Source organism: Tursiops truncatus, chromosome X (genome assembly GCF_011762595.2).
Source record: "Tursiops truncatus isolate mTurTru1 chromosome X, mTurTru1.mat.Y, whole genome shotgun sequence".
NCBI lineage: Eukaryota > Metazoa > Chordata > Mammalia > Artiodactyla > Delphinidae > Tursiops > Tursiops truncatus.
The window spans coordinates 1,350,978-1,368,130 of NC_047055.1; the positions used below are offsets into that span (position 1 = coordinate 1,350,978).

The window sequence follows — 17,153 nt, forward strand, 5'->3', positions numbered from 1 at the left end:
CAGCATCCCGTGTTCCCGCTCATGCCGCCCTTTCCCCGGCTCCGGCTCCGGCTTAGCCGATCTGGGAACTCGCACGCTGAGGCTCCGGTGCCCCCGGCGGGCGGGAGGTCGGCGTGACAGCGTCACTCTCTTCCTCCTGCAGGAGGTTATGGACACGTTCAAGAGCCGTGTAGCCAAGTTGGAGGCTCTGCAGCAGGTGACCCAACTGGAGGTGACGGAGAGCGTGCGTAGCCGGCCCCGGGGCTGCCTGTGCCGCTGGGCGCGCCGCTGCTCACGCTGGCCACCGTCCTCCGGGTCCTGGTCTCCAGCGCGTGCGCCTGCCCAGTGCCGCTGCTGAGCTCGCGCCTGCGCACGGGCACCGCGCTCCTGCTCGTCGGGCTGGGTGCCCTGGCCTGGCGGAGAAGCAGCGTGCCGTCCCCGCCGCAGACTGGCAGGCCCGGGTCCCCTCCAGATGGAGACTGTGTTCCGGGGATTCCAAGCCTCTTCCAGAGGGGCCTTAAAGGGCCTGGCTTCGCTAGCTCCTCCCGCCTCCCCAGACAGCTGCTTCTCGGCTCTCCCTTTCTTGTTCCATCACCAGCAGCCCAATGAGAGGTACGTGGACGCCCGCCCGCCTCGCGCTCGCCTTTCTTGCGATCTTTCTATCCCGTCTGTAGACACGAGGCTTAGAAAAGATGAGCAACTCCAGAGTACGGTGCTGTGCCCCTCTCTCCCCCACGTGCTCTCTCACGACCCAGTGACCCAGCGCTCAGAGGCTCGAGTGCCCCAAAACTGCAGTGGCAGCCTCTATGACTCGGTTGCTTTTGGCAAAGAGAAACTACATTTATTTCACAGGGATGGAGAAAAGGGGCAGGGGCGGGGTGGCCAAAGCCCCGGAGGGTGGGACCGGTTACGTTTTCCAGTGGGAGACAGGCGACTCAGGCAGGTGACACCGAAGAGACAGATGAGGCCTCTGTTTTGGAAACGCTGGAGAGTTCAGAGCTGTCATCCACCTTCTTCCCAAAAAGCTGCAAGATGCAGTTTCGAAACTGCAGGACAGAAAGTGTTACTGAGCAGAGCAGGCAGGGCCAACATGCTAGGCTAAATGTAATGCTCCGAGGAGAGCGTTCACTCAGTGTCACACTCACAATCTACAGGGAGAATGGGGGCAGCCTCCAGTTACTCCTTGCACATGGCGATGGTCTATTCCTGAGTATTCGATTATCTAAGTCATCTAGTTTAGCAGTTGACGGTGACTACTGTGGGCCCAATTGTGCCCCCCAGAGATATGTTCAAGTCCTGACCCCTGGAGCCTGTGACTGTCACCTTATTTGGAAATAGTCTCTGCAGATGTGATTAAGATGCATATTATCATGAGGTCGTGCTGGAGTAGGGTGGGCGCTAATCCAATGACTGGTGTCCTCATGAAAACAAGGGAATTTGGAATCAGACCCAGAGGGAAGGTAAAGGCAGAGATTGGGGAGACTCGTCTACAAGCCAGGGAACACCAGAGGTTATGGGTACCTGTCAGGACCTAGGAGAGGGGCCTGGAACACCAGAGGTTACGGGTACCTGTCAGGACCTAGGAGAGGGGCCTGGAACAGACTCTTTCTAAGAAACCGCCAACACTGCCCACACCTTGATCTCAGATCTCTTGCCACCAGAACGATCATCTCTTCAGCAAAGAGAGTCTTCTGGCGTCAGGAGCGCTCTGCTCTTTGCTGCTCCACCCCTAAAGGCATGTGGGCTCTATTCACTTCTCAGATGGTATCTCCTGTCGTCACTGAGTTAAGAACAATGCTTTGAGGATACAAAGCATTGCTGTATATTTTGGGCCTCTTCTCGACTACATCCAGCTACTCCAACATCAAAACTCTTTAAAAAAAAACCCCATAATTGCTGAAATCCATAACATTGGGCTGGACAGCAGAACTGACTCAGCTGAAGAGCTGGCAGATGAGGCTGAGGAGTTCAGCTCTTCAGCTGAGTCAGTTCTGCTGTCCAGCCCCATTCTTGTTACTGATTTCAGCAATTATGGGTTTTTTTTAAGAGTTTTGATGTTAGAGTAGCTGGACGTAGTCGAGAAGAGGCCCGAAATATACAGCAAATGCCTCTGCTTTGAATTCTCAAAGCATTGTTCTTAACTCCGTGATGATAGGAGATATAATCTACATCCCGGGCACCCACTCTGTACTAGACTGTGTCCTCGGGGCATCAGCAGCAAACCAAAAAGAGCAAAATTCCACGTCTTTGTGGAGCTCAATTCCAGAACATTCTCTCTTGAATGCAACAGGAAGGGATAACAGTGTGGAAAGCAAAGTTCGAAAGTCTGGAGAGTCTGGAAGTGCAGATGATTGTAGAGGAGGGGGAGTTCCAGAAGGAGAGAATGGAAAGGCTCAAGTAAAGACAATACTTGGCAAGATGGCCTAGGATTCCACAACCAAAAGCCAGACCTAAAAAGAGACCCATGTGAAAGACAGGAAACAGTGGTCAGGTGCAGAGCTGTGCTCTGGGTGTTGAGGTGCCAACAGTGGAGTCCCGGGGACTCCTTTGTGGTGCCGGTCCTACTTGATACTTAGACGTTACCATGGTGAGATGGGACGCCCCTGAGGGGGTGGTATTTCTGACCCACAGACCTTGCTGGTCATCATCAAGTCCCATCACAGCTGCACCTTAGTGAAGTGGATACGATGGATTCAAGGACGAATAAGGCAAATCGCACTTGGAAGATGATGAGCCTGGATCACCCGTAACCTACTAAGAGGCCTAGGACTTGTGGGCTGCCATCTAGCAAGACCACAGCATGTCCTGCCTGAACTAACCCATAAAGTCACAGCAGCCAAAGATCAGCCCAGGCAAGAAGGGCCTCTTTGTGTCCTGGTCACTGTTAGCGTTTGAAGATGGAAAGATTAAGTTCAAGAGAAGAGTTGTGTCTATGAAATCAAGAAGGGCATGCCTAGGGGACATATAGACACGATCTGGCAATCCTAGGCTGTCTGAGCTCCGGGCTCGCCCAAAGGCCAGCAGAGGGGAGGGGCGCGCAGCACACAGTGCACTGGAGGAAATGCCCACCCTCAGCCCCAGATCATAAAGGGATCCAGAGGGAGGGCTGGCTGGGGCTGGGTCGCATGCTCGGCCTTCCCCGGTTATTGTCCTGGGGGTCATTGTCAGTCCTCCCACAGACACGCTTCCAGGTGGGGGCCATCCCTGGGCTCTTCCGGGGTCCATTTCCGGTTTGCTGTGTGCACCGCGTGACTCACCTGCCGGTTCATAAAGACATAGATAATGGGGTTGTAGATGGTGGCACTTTTGGCGAAGTAGGATGGCAGGGCGGCCACCAGAGGGTGGAAGGCGTAGCCAGGGTGGGCAGCGGCGAAGCACGCAAAGAATGTGTAGGGCCCCCAGCAGAGGCAGTACGCAAAGATCATCACCATCACCATGCGGGTTACCTCCTTCTCCGCCTTCCGGGTGGATTCGGATTCTTTCTGCTGCTTCGCCACCTGGGGGGGACAGAGAGTGGCCCTGGGGACATTGAGTGGGAGGACCCCTCAGGGCTCCGTACCCCAGGGGACTCCATGTTGCTGCTGCTTGGGTAGCTGGTCAGGGAGGGTAGCGGGGAGAAGCAGACGGGCCCAGCTGTGCAGTACCCGGGCCACCCGAGTGGGGCCAGCCTTGCGGGAGCTCTTCCAGGCTTGGAGGTGGTACAGCCGGGCTCGGCTAAGACAGCCCCGCACTGCGCTCGCTGAGTTCTTGGCTTAGCTGGCTTGCTGTTAGGAGTCTGTGAAGGAGGTAAGGAGGCTGTGCCTAGCCTCACCTGGTCCCTTACCAGTGTCCCCTCCCATGGTCAGGTCTGAGGGGCCGGGCAGGAGAAGACACAGGGGCGGCCGCCACCTGCTGCAGGCAGGGACTGGCGGCAGACAGCTGAATGGGGACGAGGGGTGACTGAGGGCTGGAGTGCGTTCTGGAGCCTGGGCTGCGCAGCCCAGAGCTCACTCGGACCCAGCTGTGTGCGGATACCTGTGGGAGTCGGCTAAGCAGCTTCCGATCCCTGACCGCCAGCGCGGTGAGGGGAGCGAGGAGGGAACAGGTCACACACTGAAGGCAGTGAGGTCGGGGGAGCTTAGCTCCAGCCCGTGGCCTCCGCTCCGCAAAGAGCTCATAAGCACATGCTGATCCGATTGTGGGCACAAGCCGCTTCGTAGAGGAAAGGTGCCGCCCCAGAGGCCTCTTACTCCCTGTGCCAGGCAGGAGCCCAACAGGGACAGATGGCTGGTTGTAGGTAAGCTGATTGACAAAGGGACAACGTACCCACGGTGCTCAGGACCCCGATCTCATTCTCCTGCTTCGCTCTGATTTCCCACACCAGGGGATCCCCTTCCAGGGGGAGGGGGGAGTACAGGTCTGGGGGGCAGATGGCGCGTGAACGGGACGCGAGCGCTCCGGCAGCAGCCTTTGCAAAACACCCCTTGACCGGCAAGTGTAGCCTCTGGATCTGGCCGGCTGTGCTCCACTCCGTGGCAGAGGCTGGCTTACCACCCCCGGGATCAGGAGGAAATGCAGCTGTGGTCCCTTATGGGGTCCCTCCACGAGGAGGCGGGCAGTCCCTTCCCACCCTGTAGGGGCGAGGCCGAGGGAGCCAGGGCTGCACCTGCCACCTCGAAGGCATTGGCAGATCCTGGCAATTCCAGGTATCTGGCTTTGGGGCTGGAGAGCGGACTGGGCGGTCCTCTGTGCCAGCCTAGACCTCCCTGGCGTTCATGAGCCTGCCTGCAGGGGTGAAGCTGGGGGGGGTGTGGGGCTCACCGCTCGGATGGCCAGCCACACTTGCAGGTAGCAGAGCACGATAACGCTGAGCGGGATGAAGCAGCAGGTGATCATGAGCGTGATCATGTAAGACTGCACCCCGGGGTAAGAGCTGCCGCTGAACACATCCGGGCCGCACGACGTCTTCAGGCCGTGGGGCCAGTACCTGGGGAGAAGGGCCGGCAGCCCGTCCTGAGGTGGGCAGGGACCCAAGCCCCTGCCCGCCCCAGCGCACCACTGACTCGGGTAGGGTTGCTGGGCTTTTTAGTGAGGTGAAATTCACGTTACACGAATTAACCATTTTTGAAGTGAACAGTTCGGAGGCATTTAGTGCGTTCGCAATGTTGTGCAACCTCCGTCTGTAGCTCTGGAGCGTTTTCATCACCCCCAAAGGAAGCCCTTCAGAAGGACCTCAGGAAATCCTTGTCCGTCTCTGGTCTCACGTTCCCTTCTGTTTTTACTGAGGTAAGATACACATAACATAATGATGAGGTTTGGTACATTCACAGTGTTGTGCATCCGTCACCGCTATCTGGTTCCACAACATCTTCATAGCCCCAATCACATGCCCTCTTTACGAAGGGAAGGCGAGGCACCCTCGTCTTAACACCTGTGAACCCCTGAGGATTCAATGAGGACGCGTCCAACAGTCACAGCCACTGTGGGCACGGGAGCATGAGGAGGGGACAGACAGGGCCTGGTTCCTCGCACTGATGGCAGCTTCCCAAAGAAAGACCACACCCTCTCCAGACACCACAAGAACTTGTTCACCAGCCTGCAGTGCAAGATACAATTGCAACGGCCTCGTCCCGTCCAGCCCCCTCAAACACCTGAGCCGTTTCCTTGGAAATGCGGGACTTCCCCCAAAGGAGCCACCTGGAGGGGACACTGTAAGCGACAGCCCAGGTGTACCTACGACCCAAGGAGCCTCGGAAAGGGGGCCCCTCAGCAGGTGCAAGAAAGAGGCCTGGGGCAGAGTAGGCAAGAGGGCTCTGGAATCCAAACGTGCCTGTGGCCTCAGCCGGCAGCGTTTCTCTATGTGTTCTCATGAGCTGCTCCTGTTTGGGAGAAACAGACTTTTCCAGAGGCTTGGGGACCACAGGGCCCATTTCCACATTGCAGGCAGGCAGAGTCACGCGTTCACAGACAGTGCGCGCTCCAAGGGGTCTCAGCGAGAGTCAGGTCCATCCTCAGTTTACTCGTGGAGGCACAAAGGCCCAGGGACTGGAAATGATTTGCCCCGAGGTCACAAAGGGAATCACGAGTTTGACCCTCCCTGCTCTGCTCTAAACGAATCGCCTTCCTGGCACCCTGGCACCCTTACCTGCTCCAGCCAAAGATGGGTGGAGCTGTCCACACAGCAGCCCAGATCCAGGAGAAGGCAATGCCCGCAATGGCCAGCTTGGCATCAAATCTCACGTTGCCGAAGGGCTTGCAGACCACCATCCACCTCTCCCAGGAAATGATGGCCAAGGACCAGAGACCGGTGATCCCTGCAGGGGTAGAAGCAGACAGAGGAGGGCTTTGAGGCAACGCTTTTCAAGATCAAGAGGACACCCCCCAGCTACCTGCAAAAGCTAATTCTCCAAAAAGTGTTTTCCGGTCCGGGGAGCAGCGGGTCTCTTGGTCAGTTTCTTTCTCTAACCCCTGCTTTCCCGGCTCCTTCCCCACTGGGCCTGCACCCGCCTCCCCTTGCCTTCTCTGATCTGGCCTCATGGCCCACCTCGCTTCCCATCTCTCTTTTACTCAGCCACCAGCCTTTCTTGTGATGCTGTCAGTGCAACTCCTGACGGCCATGTACACACGTGAGGCCACACTGAGGTACTGCAGTCCCAGCCCAGAGCAAGGAAACAGGACGTGTGCAGAAAGCCGTGCCCCTCTGCCGGTGGGCAGGCCTCCCCTCAGCCCGGGCCTCTCAGCACCGCCCACCATGCAGCGGCCTGTGGATGGAATCCGGGGCTCCATGAGCTGGGGTGGGGAAAATCATGTCTTTGTTTCCACTAAGCTCTACTGGACGCTTGGCCTTCTTTACTTCCATTGCGAGTGTGGTAGCATTAGCAGTGCCCGTGACTTGGTCACTTTACAGGGGTGGCAGACGTTTCCCAATATGACTACATTCATTACTACTTTGACATTTCAGTGACTGTCTGGCCAGATACAGTTATTTGATACCTTAATAAAGAATGGCGTCACGAATACTTCTAAAAATACTGTTAATACTAATACTTTTTGTGTGTGTGTGGCATGCGGGCCTCTCACTGCTGTGGCCTCTCCCGTTGCGGAGCACAGGCTCCGGACGCGCAGGCTCAGCGGCCATGGCTCACGGGCCCAGCCGCTCCGCGGCATGTGGGATCTTCCCGGACCGGGGCACGAACCCGCGTCCCCCGCATCGGCAGGCGGACTCTCAACCACTGCGCCACCAGGGAAGCCCAATGCTAATGCTTTTAATGAAGGAGTCTGTCACTAGTGTTTAACACTTTGATAGCTGTATTTCAGTATCATTGGCTTCCTTTGTAATGCTATGGATCTCACTGTGCACATTTGCCAACGTTCTTCTAAGAAGGGGTCCACGGGCTTCCCCAGAGGGCCCCAAAACTGGCGACCCGAGAGCAGACCTCGAGCAGTTACAAAGGCAAGACAGGCGTAAGCAAGGAGCCACCCAGGGGCGCCAGGCACCAGCTACCGAGGTGCACGGAGTGTTGGAACTTGGGATGGACTTTCTCTGCCTAACCTTCCCTGGTAAAGTAACTTGGTGGAGCTGACACCACTAGTAATTCAAGTCATTGACCAGGTCCCCGCTCCCCTGTCCCTCTAGTCCTAGTGTCTTTCTGTCATTCGTCTCCTCAGAATCTGAATTGGAGATCACTTCAGGCGGTAACAAGACAAACCCAAGTTAGATGTGGAAGCTAAGGACCCAGGCATTGTGACCAGGTGGCCCTGGGAAACTTGAAAAATGGGAAGGCAGCTGCAAGCCTTCACTGCTTTGATGGCCGGGGGCCTGGAGACAGGCTGCACGTGGTGAGTGCTGTGGCCCTTGGGCTCCCTGTCATCTCAGGTGGACGCCAAGCTGCAACCCCACAGCCCTTGGTTCTGTCCCTGCACGGAGCCGGGAGCGCAGGTGCTTATGGCCAAAGTTGACGAGAACAGGGTCACAACCCCCGGAGATATTAGCAATGGGGCTGGCAGGATCTAGTTTCAATATCTCGGAGGCCTCCCCTCCCACACTGTTCTGAGATTATGTGGATCTGTCTGTCCCCGTTCAGAGGTGTGCCTCGAACACGCCCCAGAGGCACACCTGCGGATTTTGCCGCATGAGTGTTTCCTTTACGCACGGGAGGCTGTGCCCAGGCCCCGGCTGGCTTACCACACAAGGAGACAGTGAAGCCCTCCACAATGCACAAGGGGTGGCCCAGCACAAAGTAGCCGTACATCTGGTTCACAACGCTGATGGTGCTGGCAATGACCGTCTCCGCCAGGTCAGCGACGGCCAAGTTCACCAGCATCCAGTTCAGAGGGTGGCGCAGCTTCTTGAACTTCATGGTGGCTGCCAGCACGGGCCCGTTCGTGAAGATGGAGGCGATGAGCACGAAGACCATCCAGACGCTGGTCAGGTGGTACACCCATCTGGGGGCGATGTGGTAATTGGGGCCGTCGAAGGGGTCTGGAGGCAGGAGACACAGAGGGCACAGCTGCATCTGTGCCGCCCCCCTCACCCCATCAGAATCTCCCCTCAGCCCTCCTGCCTTCCGCCCGCCACACTCACCTTTGCGACTGGTCTTCCCCTCTAGCTTTGCCCGCCTGCAGACAACCTTCCCTCCATCCCGTCTCTCAAGCTCGAGGCCACGGCCTGCTAGATGCCTGCACGGGCATCCTTGAACTTAACAAGGCAGCACCCTTCATCATCGCTGCCGGGTGCCGCGCCCCCGTCTGATCTGCGCCCCGCCATATGCCACGTCGGCCTCCTGGAGTGTGGTTGGCTGGCTTGGTCCTCTCCCCCGAACCCTTCTGTGCCTGGGCCTCATTCGCCCCTACCGCAGGGAGCTCCCAGAAACCTGCCGACAATATCTGCAACCACGCTGGATACCACAGGCTCCCAAGGAACAGGCCTTTGACTACGTAACACCTGTGTAGTGCCCGTTTCTGTGCAAAAGGGAGCAGAGGGAAAGCACTGGGGCTGCTGCTGGCCCCGAGAACAGCAACCCCCAAAGCATCTGGAACTAGGAGGCGTGTGGAACGCTCCGGCGTGCAGGCAAGTGAGAGGGGCTGGGACGGTTTCGAAACAAGGCAGCCCAACCGTCCTTCCTGGACCACCCATGGAGTCTGGATCAGGCAGGGATGAGGGCCGTGTGTGGCACAGAAGGGACAGGAGCGCTCCGAACGTGGGAAGCAAAATGAGGGGGCCTCCGGCAGTGCAGCAAAAGCAGGTGCACCGGCCTGCCCCCTTCTCCTGGAAGTTTCAGGTCTAGTTCTGTGAAGAAATGAGCGCGAGAAGGGTATCACAGTCAACTCCCAGGTAAGGGTCTCCTGAGAAGTACAGGGTGGGAGGGAATTGGATATGGGGGCTGGCAGGAAGCCAGCTTGTAAATATTTTATTCCATAATTAGAAAACAACATTAAATTTTAAAAAGCAATCCCTGAAAAATCAAAAATAAAACAAATGGACCTGACCGCATATGCTCTCGGTGGCATGGTCACATAGAGAGGGGCTACTCGGAGGGACTCCAAAAGACGCTAGTCTGCCTATTCGAGCCTGGTGGCACGTTCCCAAAGGATGAAAAGACCCGTCCAAAGGTTAAGCTTTGGGTAGTGATGTTGTTGGCGATAGTGTTGGCGTCATCATTCTGAGACCATTTTGAGTGTGTTTGAGATAAAGCAAATGAGTAACGAAATGATATTCTAATTCCAACTCTACCCACAGCCCTTAAGAACACGATTCTTAGTGGGAGAGAAAGGAGACGCAGAGGTCAAACCCAACTGGCTCCATTGGGGAACCAAGTCACTATTTGGAACTGGGCGAAATAGAAGGAGACTCAAGCATCTCTTCTGCCTTTCCCACGCACACCGTATCCCTGGGCAACCCGATGGCACGTGAGAGCCTGTTTCTCTTTATCAAAGTAGTGAAGCTAATAAATGAAGACAGGGTCACAAGAATCCCAATGTCACCATTTCGAAATCCCCAGTGGTTTAATGGGTCCTGGCATTGAGTGTGAGCAGCTGCCAGCACTGTGGAAAAAGGGACCCCCTCCTAATGGAGCGGGCTCGCCCCAACATCGGACACATCCGCCTGGCTGCCCGGCAGACCTTCAGCTCGACAGCTCGCTGACGGAAACAGGCGTGGCAGAAGGGTGTGGGGAGCCTTCAGCAAAGTCTGAAGTGGGTGAGTCTGGGGACAACAGACTCGCTTTCTTCAACAAATAAATTGCAAGGAGGTTGAGGGGGAACCTCTAAAAGTATGACCTTGTGGTAGTGTTTTTAAAGAGTCCTCTCTTCTTACAGGTACCCGAAGATTTACAGAGGAAATGATGTGATGTCTTGGATGTGCTTGCAGAAATCGGCAGGAGTGGTTAGCGGAGGGGGTTAGAGATGAAATAAGACAAGTGATGGATACCCGGGGGCCATTATACTCTCCCCTCTACTTTGGTAGACACTTGAACTTTTGAAAAAATTTTACAGTAAGGAATCTTGTGCATCGATGAAGCCCCATGGGCCTCCGGGGAGAGCATTGCTGTGTCTACATCGAGGACATTCTGGGGTGCAGTCAGGTCAAGGTGAACTTCACGGCTGTCAAGGAGCTGGTGTGGCTTCTGGAAACTGCAGCACGTGAGACATTCTTAAAGGAACGGAAGGTCTTTGGTTTGAAGAAGGGACCCGGGGAGGGGGGCCAGGGCTGAGGGTCATTACAGCCCTCAGGTGGGCTGGCATGCCCAGGGCAGAACTCGGGCTGCCTCGATGGACTTTTCGGCTTTCTTTTGGGCCAAAGCCCTCTCTACTGGGACAGCTCGGAGCAGAACAGCTGCCCCGGGAGCCGAGCTAGCCTCTTCCCTAGCATGTACCGCCAGAGGCCGAGGGCTCTGGGCGTGAACTGGGACAAGATGGCCACCACCACCACGGTCTCTTCTCCCCTTAGGCTCTCGAAGTCACTCACCCTCCTGCGGGCCAACCCAGCCTGTCACTCCTGCTGGTGGCCTCCATTTGGCTTTGGGAGATGCAAAGACGAGTCAGGCCCAGTTCCCTCCCTGGCAGCTCAGGGATGAGTGTACTGAGCGCTCACTAGCAGTCTGGGGCCACACGGGAAGAGTTCATGAACTTTCCTGGGACAGGAATTCTCAGAGGGTCTGGGAAGCCCATGTGGTTTGAAAATGTGTATTCGATATTACGGTGTCCTTTCACGTTCAGAGAGGACCCCCCCATTCATGTTATCATGAAGGCTAAGAGAGACGGCCGCTCGGGCCTGTGTCCCAGGAGGGCCGCCGTAGCCAGCGTGACCCAGCCTTGGCCCCTACTCGCTCACCTCTGGTGGAGTTGCTGTTGGTGTAGGTGAAGACGCTCCCCTGGGTGCTGTCCTCGAAGCTGGTCTGCGGCTGCCCACCTGCAAACCTCTGAGGGCCCCACTGCTGGGCCATGGCTCTGGAGAACCCCGTCCCCGATGCCTGCGGACCTGGCGCTGCCCGGCGGTCACGGTGCTTTATACCAGCCCAGCTCTCCTCACCTTAAACGCTCCCAAACCTTTCGCCATCTGATCTCTTAATTGGGCCTGGGACTTAGACCTCCTGCTTCCCCACCCCTGGGCCTCCTGGCTCCTCAGGCGAGCCCACGAGGGCGGCTCAGAGGGATTTGCTGGGAGCCGGGCTCAGAGCCAGGGTGGCTGTGGAGGCTGCCGGGGGCCCTCGCTGCTGTTTCCCTGTCCTCTCTTCCCTTCTACCATCCAGCGTCTGCTCCTAGGCCGGGCAGGCACGAGTGTCGGGCTTTTCAGCCCGAAGCCCAGACCCACCTTTCCCAGCGGCTGCCCCCCGAGTGACGTCGCGGGGCTGAGGCCTGGAACTGGAACCTCCCTGTGGGTCAGACCATCTCGGGGGCCCAGATGGATGCAAGTCGTGCCAGTGGGGCCCCTTCCCCGGGACGGGATGGACAGGCCTGGGGTGGGAGAGACTCCGCCGCACATCTTGCTTCTCCCTCACCCCACCGCCTTGCTCCCCGTGGGCTGCAGCTCGTTCCGTCACCAGGGAGCTCAGCCAGGCCCTCCCAACAGCCCTCCCGAAGCAGCTGAGGGTGCCCAGAAGCCCTCAGACCCCACCTCAACTCTCCCTCCCCTGAGTTGACAACCTTTCCTTGGCCTGCCCGTGACTACAGCCTCGCTCTAGACTTGCCTTCAAAAGCAAAGCTCTCAACAGAGCGTTGCAGGCAGGCTGCCTTCACGGTCCCACTGCAGCCTGGCTGCTGGCATCGCTTACCTGCTAATTGCCCAACTCCGCAGCCTTGCGTGTTTCCACACAAGGCGGCGAATAGGAATGCTCAGAGCAGCATTATTCACAAAAGGTCAAAAGGGAGTCGACAGCTGAATGGATAAACAAAGTGCCCTCTATCCATGCAATGGAATATTATTCAGCCATAATAAGGAGTGGAATTCTGACACATGTTCCAACATGAGTGAACCTTGGAAACGTGATGCTAGGTGCAAGGAGCCAGACACAGAAGACCTCACACTGTATGATTCTGTGTATATGAAATGTCCAGAATAGATAAATCCACAGAGACAGAAAGCAGCCTGGTGGTGCCAGGGGCTGGGCTGGGGGTGATGGAAAGTGACTGCTAACGGGGATGGGGATGCCTTTGGTGGTGATGAAACTATTCTAAAATTAGATGGTGATGGTGCAGCCACTGTGGAAAACAGTTTGGCAATTCCAAAGATTGAAAAATAGAATTACCACGTGATTCAGCAATTCTCCTTCTGGGTACGTAACCAAAAGAACTGAAAGGGGTTTTGAGGGGCTTACGATGCGAACATGGCATGTTTGATGGTACAAGGTCAGATGCCTAGAGCTCAACCCCAGGTTCTTCTGACTTCCAAGGCCATGCTTTTCCCTCTTCCTGGATCCCCGGGGGCTCTGCCTGTCCCCCCGCCACCAGAGTCAAAGAATCAGCGCATCTGAGAATGTGAGAGCCGGAGGTGGGCCCCCTCTGAGATCACCTGCTCAACCTGGTCCCTTCTGAGCACTGGCTTCCCAGCACTGCCATGGACTGGCCAGGTGGCCTTGAGTGGGGTGACCCCTCCCTCTCAGGCCAGGTTCACCTTCTGTCTAAAAGGAGAGGACCCATCCTGCCTGCCCCTGCCTACCCCCCTCCCTCACGGGGCTGCCGCGGGCCCTGTGGAAGCCCTCTGTGAAGCCTCCAGCCGGAGCTGGCCCACCGCTTGCCCAGCCTGCCCCTGTCCAGCATGGCACCAATGACTGAGCTCAGCGGCAGGGCTGCCCCAAGACCCTGGGGAACGAGGGGACAGGGCAAAGGGAGGAGGTGGCGATGGCAGTGAGTCCTGGACCCTCCCCTGGACCGTCTGCAGAGTCGGGTGCTAATTGATGATTAGGGCTAACAGAAGATCAGGTCCAGTTTTAGCCAAAAGCAGATTACTGCCCTGGAAAGTCCCCTGGCACCTGGGCGCACACGTGTGCTTCCCGAGGCCCAGCGAAAGCTCACTGGGTCCTGCACTCCGGCAAAGCGTGGAGAAAAAGGGAGGGGCTCTCGAGAGGGAGATGAAGAAAAGTGAGTGGGGCCAAAATGTGAGTGAGGAGAGATAGGAGGGGGGCGGGGGAGAAAGGGCCCAGCCCGGAGGCTAGCGTGCTTCAGGCAGCGGCCCCCTGGGCAGAGGCCAGGCCCTCCACTCGGCCCTGGGTCACCCGCCCTCGCTCCAGCTGGGGCGCCCCGCCCAGGCTGGAAGATGAGATGTCAGCCTTGTCTCTAATCCAACTACTGCGAAGTTACTCGACATGGAGGTGCTGATTAGGGGCCCTGGGAGCTGGCTGTCACCTTCCTTCAACTCTTGGCTGTGGCCAGCAGACCAGGGGCTTTGTCTTTAATAGCCGGTGGCTGCTACAGCTACAGGGCAAGGAATCCTTTGGCCATTTGCCTTTGACCTTTTCTTTTTTTGATGCGGAGCTTGTGGCCTCTCCCGTTGCGGAGCACAGGCTCCGGATGCGCAGGCTCAGCGGCCACGGCTCACAGGCGCAGCCGCTCCGCGGCATGTGGGATCTTCCCGGACCGGGGCACGAACCCGCGTCCCCTGCATCGGCAGGCGGACTCTCAACCACTGCACCACCAGGGAAGCCCTGACCTTTTTTTTTTAATGTAACAAAATAAACATAACATGAAGTTTACCACGTTAACCATTTTTCGGCGCCCAGCTGGGCGGCATTAAGTACATTCAGGTTGGTGTGCAGCCATCCCCACCATCCATCTCTAGAACCGTTCGTCTTCCCCAAGGGAAACCCTGTCCCCATTAGACACTAGCCCCCCTCCCCCTCCCCCAGCCCGTGCCCCGCCCCCATCCTACTTTCTGTCCCTAGGAACCTGCCGGCTCTAAGCAGCTCATACAAGTGGAGTCACACAGTATCCGTCCTTTGTGTCTGGCTTATCTCACTAAGCACAGTAGTTTCAAGGATCATCCATTGCCTTTGTGTTTGGAAAAGATTTATATACACTGAATTTTCATTTTTATGTGGTCAAATATGACTCCATTTCCCTTTTGGTTTCTGTTGGGAAAGTTCTCCCAGCTTAAGCTCCTCAGAGATCTGCAAACAGGCACCACAGATATGAAGTCCAAAGACAAGGGGTGGGCTGTTTCCCCGTTTCTGTGGTGGTCCCACCAAGTCCCCGATCGCTCACCTCAGAACCGACATGCATCAGATTTCCCTCACCCGTTCAGGTGGCTGATCCCCCAAACTGGCCGAGAGGTCCTCCTCAGTCTAGTCTGCAGACACTCACCTCAGGCCCACACTTTCACCCCGTCCATCTGCTGCGGGCCTCCCGAAGTGCTGCCCCTGCCGCGCTCTGTGACCTTGAGCACATCAGCCACCATCTCTGGGGGGTGTGTCCTCGTCGGGAAGATGGGGATGACATTTACTTGCTGGAAAGCTTGAATGAGGTCATCCTTGAAAAGTTCTAGCGATTCATTCCACAGCGACCCAGCAAGCACCTATGGTGGCCAGGCCATGTTCTAGGCTCCAGGTGAACAAACAGATGGAGATCCCTGCCTTCTTGCAGCTGCCATTCTAGTTGGGGGCGGGGAGAATACAACACGAACACTAGACATAATAAATAAGCTGTGATAAGTAGGATGGAGAATGAGAGAAAGAGAACGGGTTGTGGAGGTCGGGGAGGGAATGGATGCCCATTTTCATAGGGCAGCCTGTTGGGCCTCTCCGAGACAGGGACATGTGAGCAAAGACTCAAAGGAGGGAGGGAGCCATGCGGAGAACTGAGGAGGGCATCCCAGGAGAGGGCCCAGCAAGTGCAAAGGCCCTGGGGCAGGAGCGTGCCTGGCGTGTTAGGGGAGCAGTAAGGAGACCAGGGAAGCCGAAGCAGAGTGAGCCAGTGGAGACTAAGAAAGGGAAGGTCAGAGAGGGGATGAGGGCCAGAGACTGTGTGTCCGGAGCCTGTTTTCAGCATTACCTTTCACTGCGAATGAAATGGAGAACATTTTACGATTTGGAGTGCAAAGTGACACGGTGTGATTTAGATGCTAACAAAGTCCCTCTGGTTGCTGTTCTGAGAGTGGTGGGGGCCAGGCAGGAAGCAGCGGTATTGTATCGGGTGGCAGGCCCTTTGGGCATCCAGGTGAAAGAGGGTAAAGGCTCCCAGCAGGGAGGGGCCCCAGGCCTGGCAATGGTGTGGATTGGGGGATAGCTTGGGAGCTGAGCAACTAGAGGGATGGAGTTGTCTGCAGCCCAGAAGTCAGGGCAATGGGGGTGCGGCTGGTGGAGGGAAGGTGTGACTGTCAGGAATCCAAGCATAGATGTCCAGTGTGAGGAATGAGAAGGGGCCGGCACCGCAACCCAAGTTATTCCAAAGAGGATGTGCTGATCACTTGATTCAAATCAATGTGAGCATTTGGATGAAATGGACAAGCTCCTAGAGAGACACAAAGTAACCAAATGAGCCCCAGAAGAAATAGAAAATCTGAAGGGCTCTGTATCTATGAAGACATTGAAGCCCTAGCTTCAAAGCTGCCCACAAGGACTGCCTCTGTTCTGTTTCTCCTCCCCACAAAGCTTCAGATAATTTTGGGCCAGACTGTGACTTTTTTGTATCATCTTCATCAGTAATTCCCACATCTTTGCAGCTCATCCCCAGAAGTCTTTATGTCCTGCCCCAACATCAGAATTAACAAGTGATAGCTTAAAACGTTTGCTGCAAATATCCGAAATTTGAATGGACTAAAAGTTGTCACGCCTCCACCCCCCCATATGATCACCACTGAGAAGAAACACAGTTTTGTTCGTTTGCAATATTATGAAATTTTACTCTAGAAAAACCTGTTGGGCTTTTGTTGCTTTTTCTTTCTTTGTTTCTTCTTCCTTGCGTTTTAAATTTTATTTTTCTTCTTTTTACTTGCACAGAATTTCCACTGTAATTAAACTATCTGTTTTGGAATAGAAAGAGCCTTCAAAGAGAGATATTCTCCAAAGCCAGTTACGAAAGGACAGAGAAAGTAGCGGGGTAGGGCCAGGGGCTGGGGGAAGGGAGATGTAGAGTCAATGTTTCATGGAGACCGAGTTTCGGTTTTGCCTCATGAAAACTTTCTGGAGCTGCACAGAGTGTAACACTACTGAACTGTACATCTAGAAATGATTGAGTTGAAGTGTGTGATGCAAATACAATTAAAAACTATATTTATATTTCCCATGACACTGTCAGCGACATCACATCCATGGTGAATGTATGTTCCTGCAGGACAAAATTAAAATGGCAGAAGTCACCTTTGGCAACAGTGTACCCCATCGGCCCCTGCGACTAAAAATACACGAAGTTGTTAAACGGTTGGCACTGAAGTCTCTGATAGGGGAACGTGGGGGTCTACGACAGCGGTGTTGTCCCTTTGCAGGTATTGGTGTCCACTCCAAACAGGCCAACCACGCGTTTGGCTTTGAGCTTGAAGCTGCATTGGGCCAGGGCCAGTCACTTCTTAAGCGCCTGGGGTTTCTGGGAGCTGCCCCTGCACACCTGAGGCACCGTCTGGTCTGTAGGAACCTCCCGTGGGAGGGGGATCCACACTGCAGCACGTGGGCGATGGGGCGCTGAGCCGGGCTAGGCTCCGCTGGGAGGGGACCGGCTAGAGGACGCGGGAGCCAGCTTGAGGGGCTGCCCCCGGCCATACTCGCGAC

The 17,153-nt window shown here is 56.0% G+C and overlaps 2 protein-coding genes across 2 annotated transcripts in view; one reads left to right on the top strand and one right to left on the bottom strand.

The window, feature by feature from the left end:
* Nucleotides 1–743, top strand: part of TEX28 (testis expressed 28) — a 44,759-nt gene extending 44,016 nt beyond the window's left edge. The window contains 3 exon segments of the mRNA XM_019933634.3: nt 143–257; nt 260–402; nt 405–743. Of these exon segments, the coding sequence (XP_019789193.2) occupies nt 143–257; nt 260–402; nt 405–500 (354 nt within the window). The 3' untranslated portion in view covers nt 501–743.
* Nucleotides 744–879: 136 nt separating this feature from the next.
* Nucleotides 880–11,402, bottom strand: LOC101329622 (opsin 1, long wave sensitive). Its single transcript, XM_019933644.3, has 6 exons — nt 11,291–11,402; nt 8,144–8,440; nt 6,104–6,272; nt 4,780–4,945; nt 3,237–3,476; nt 880–1,025 (listed from the first exon to the last, which is right to left on the bottom strand). Exons 1-6 carry the CDS (start codon nt 11,400–11,402, stop codon nt 915–917), a joined length of 1,095 nt encoding a protein of 364 aa, XP_019789203.1. The 3' UTR covers nt 880–914.
* Nucleotides 11,403–17,153: the final 5,751 nt, after the last annotated feature.

What these genes read in the sequence shown, in the direction of transcription:
- LOC101329622 (XM_019933644.3), bottom strand. Translation starts at nt 11,402, where the DNA reads ATGGCCCAGCAGTGGGGCCCTCAGAGGTTTGCAGGTGGGCAGCCGCAG. An exon ending in CCCATCTTTGGCTGGAGCAG is followed by an intron (nt 4,946 to 6,103) that starts GTAAGGGTGCCA and finishes CCTTCTCCCCAG; the next exon opens with GTACTGGCCCCACGGCCTGA. An exon ending in ATGTCTTTATGAACCGGCAG is followed by an intron (nt 1,026 to 3,236) that starts GTGAGTCACGCG and finishes TCTGTCCTGCAG; the next exon opens with TTTCGAAACTGCATCTTGCA.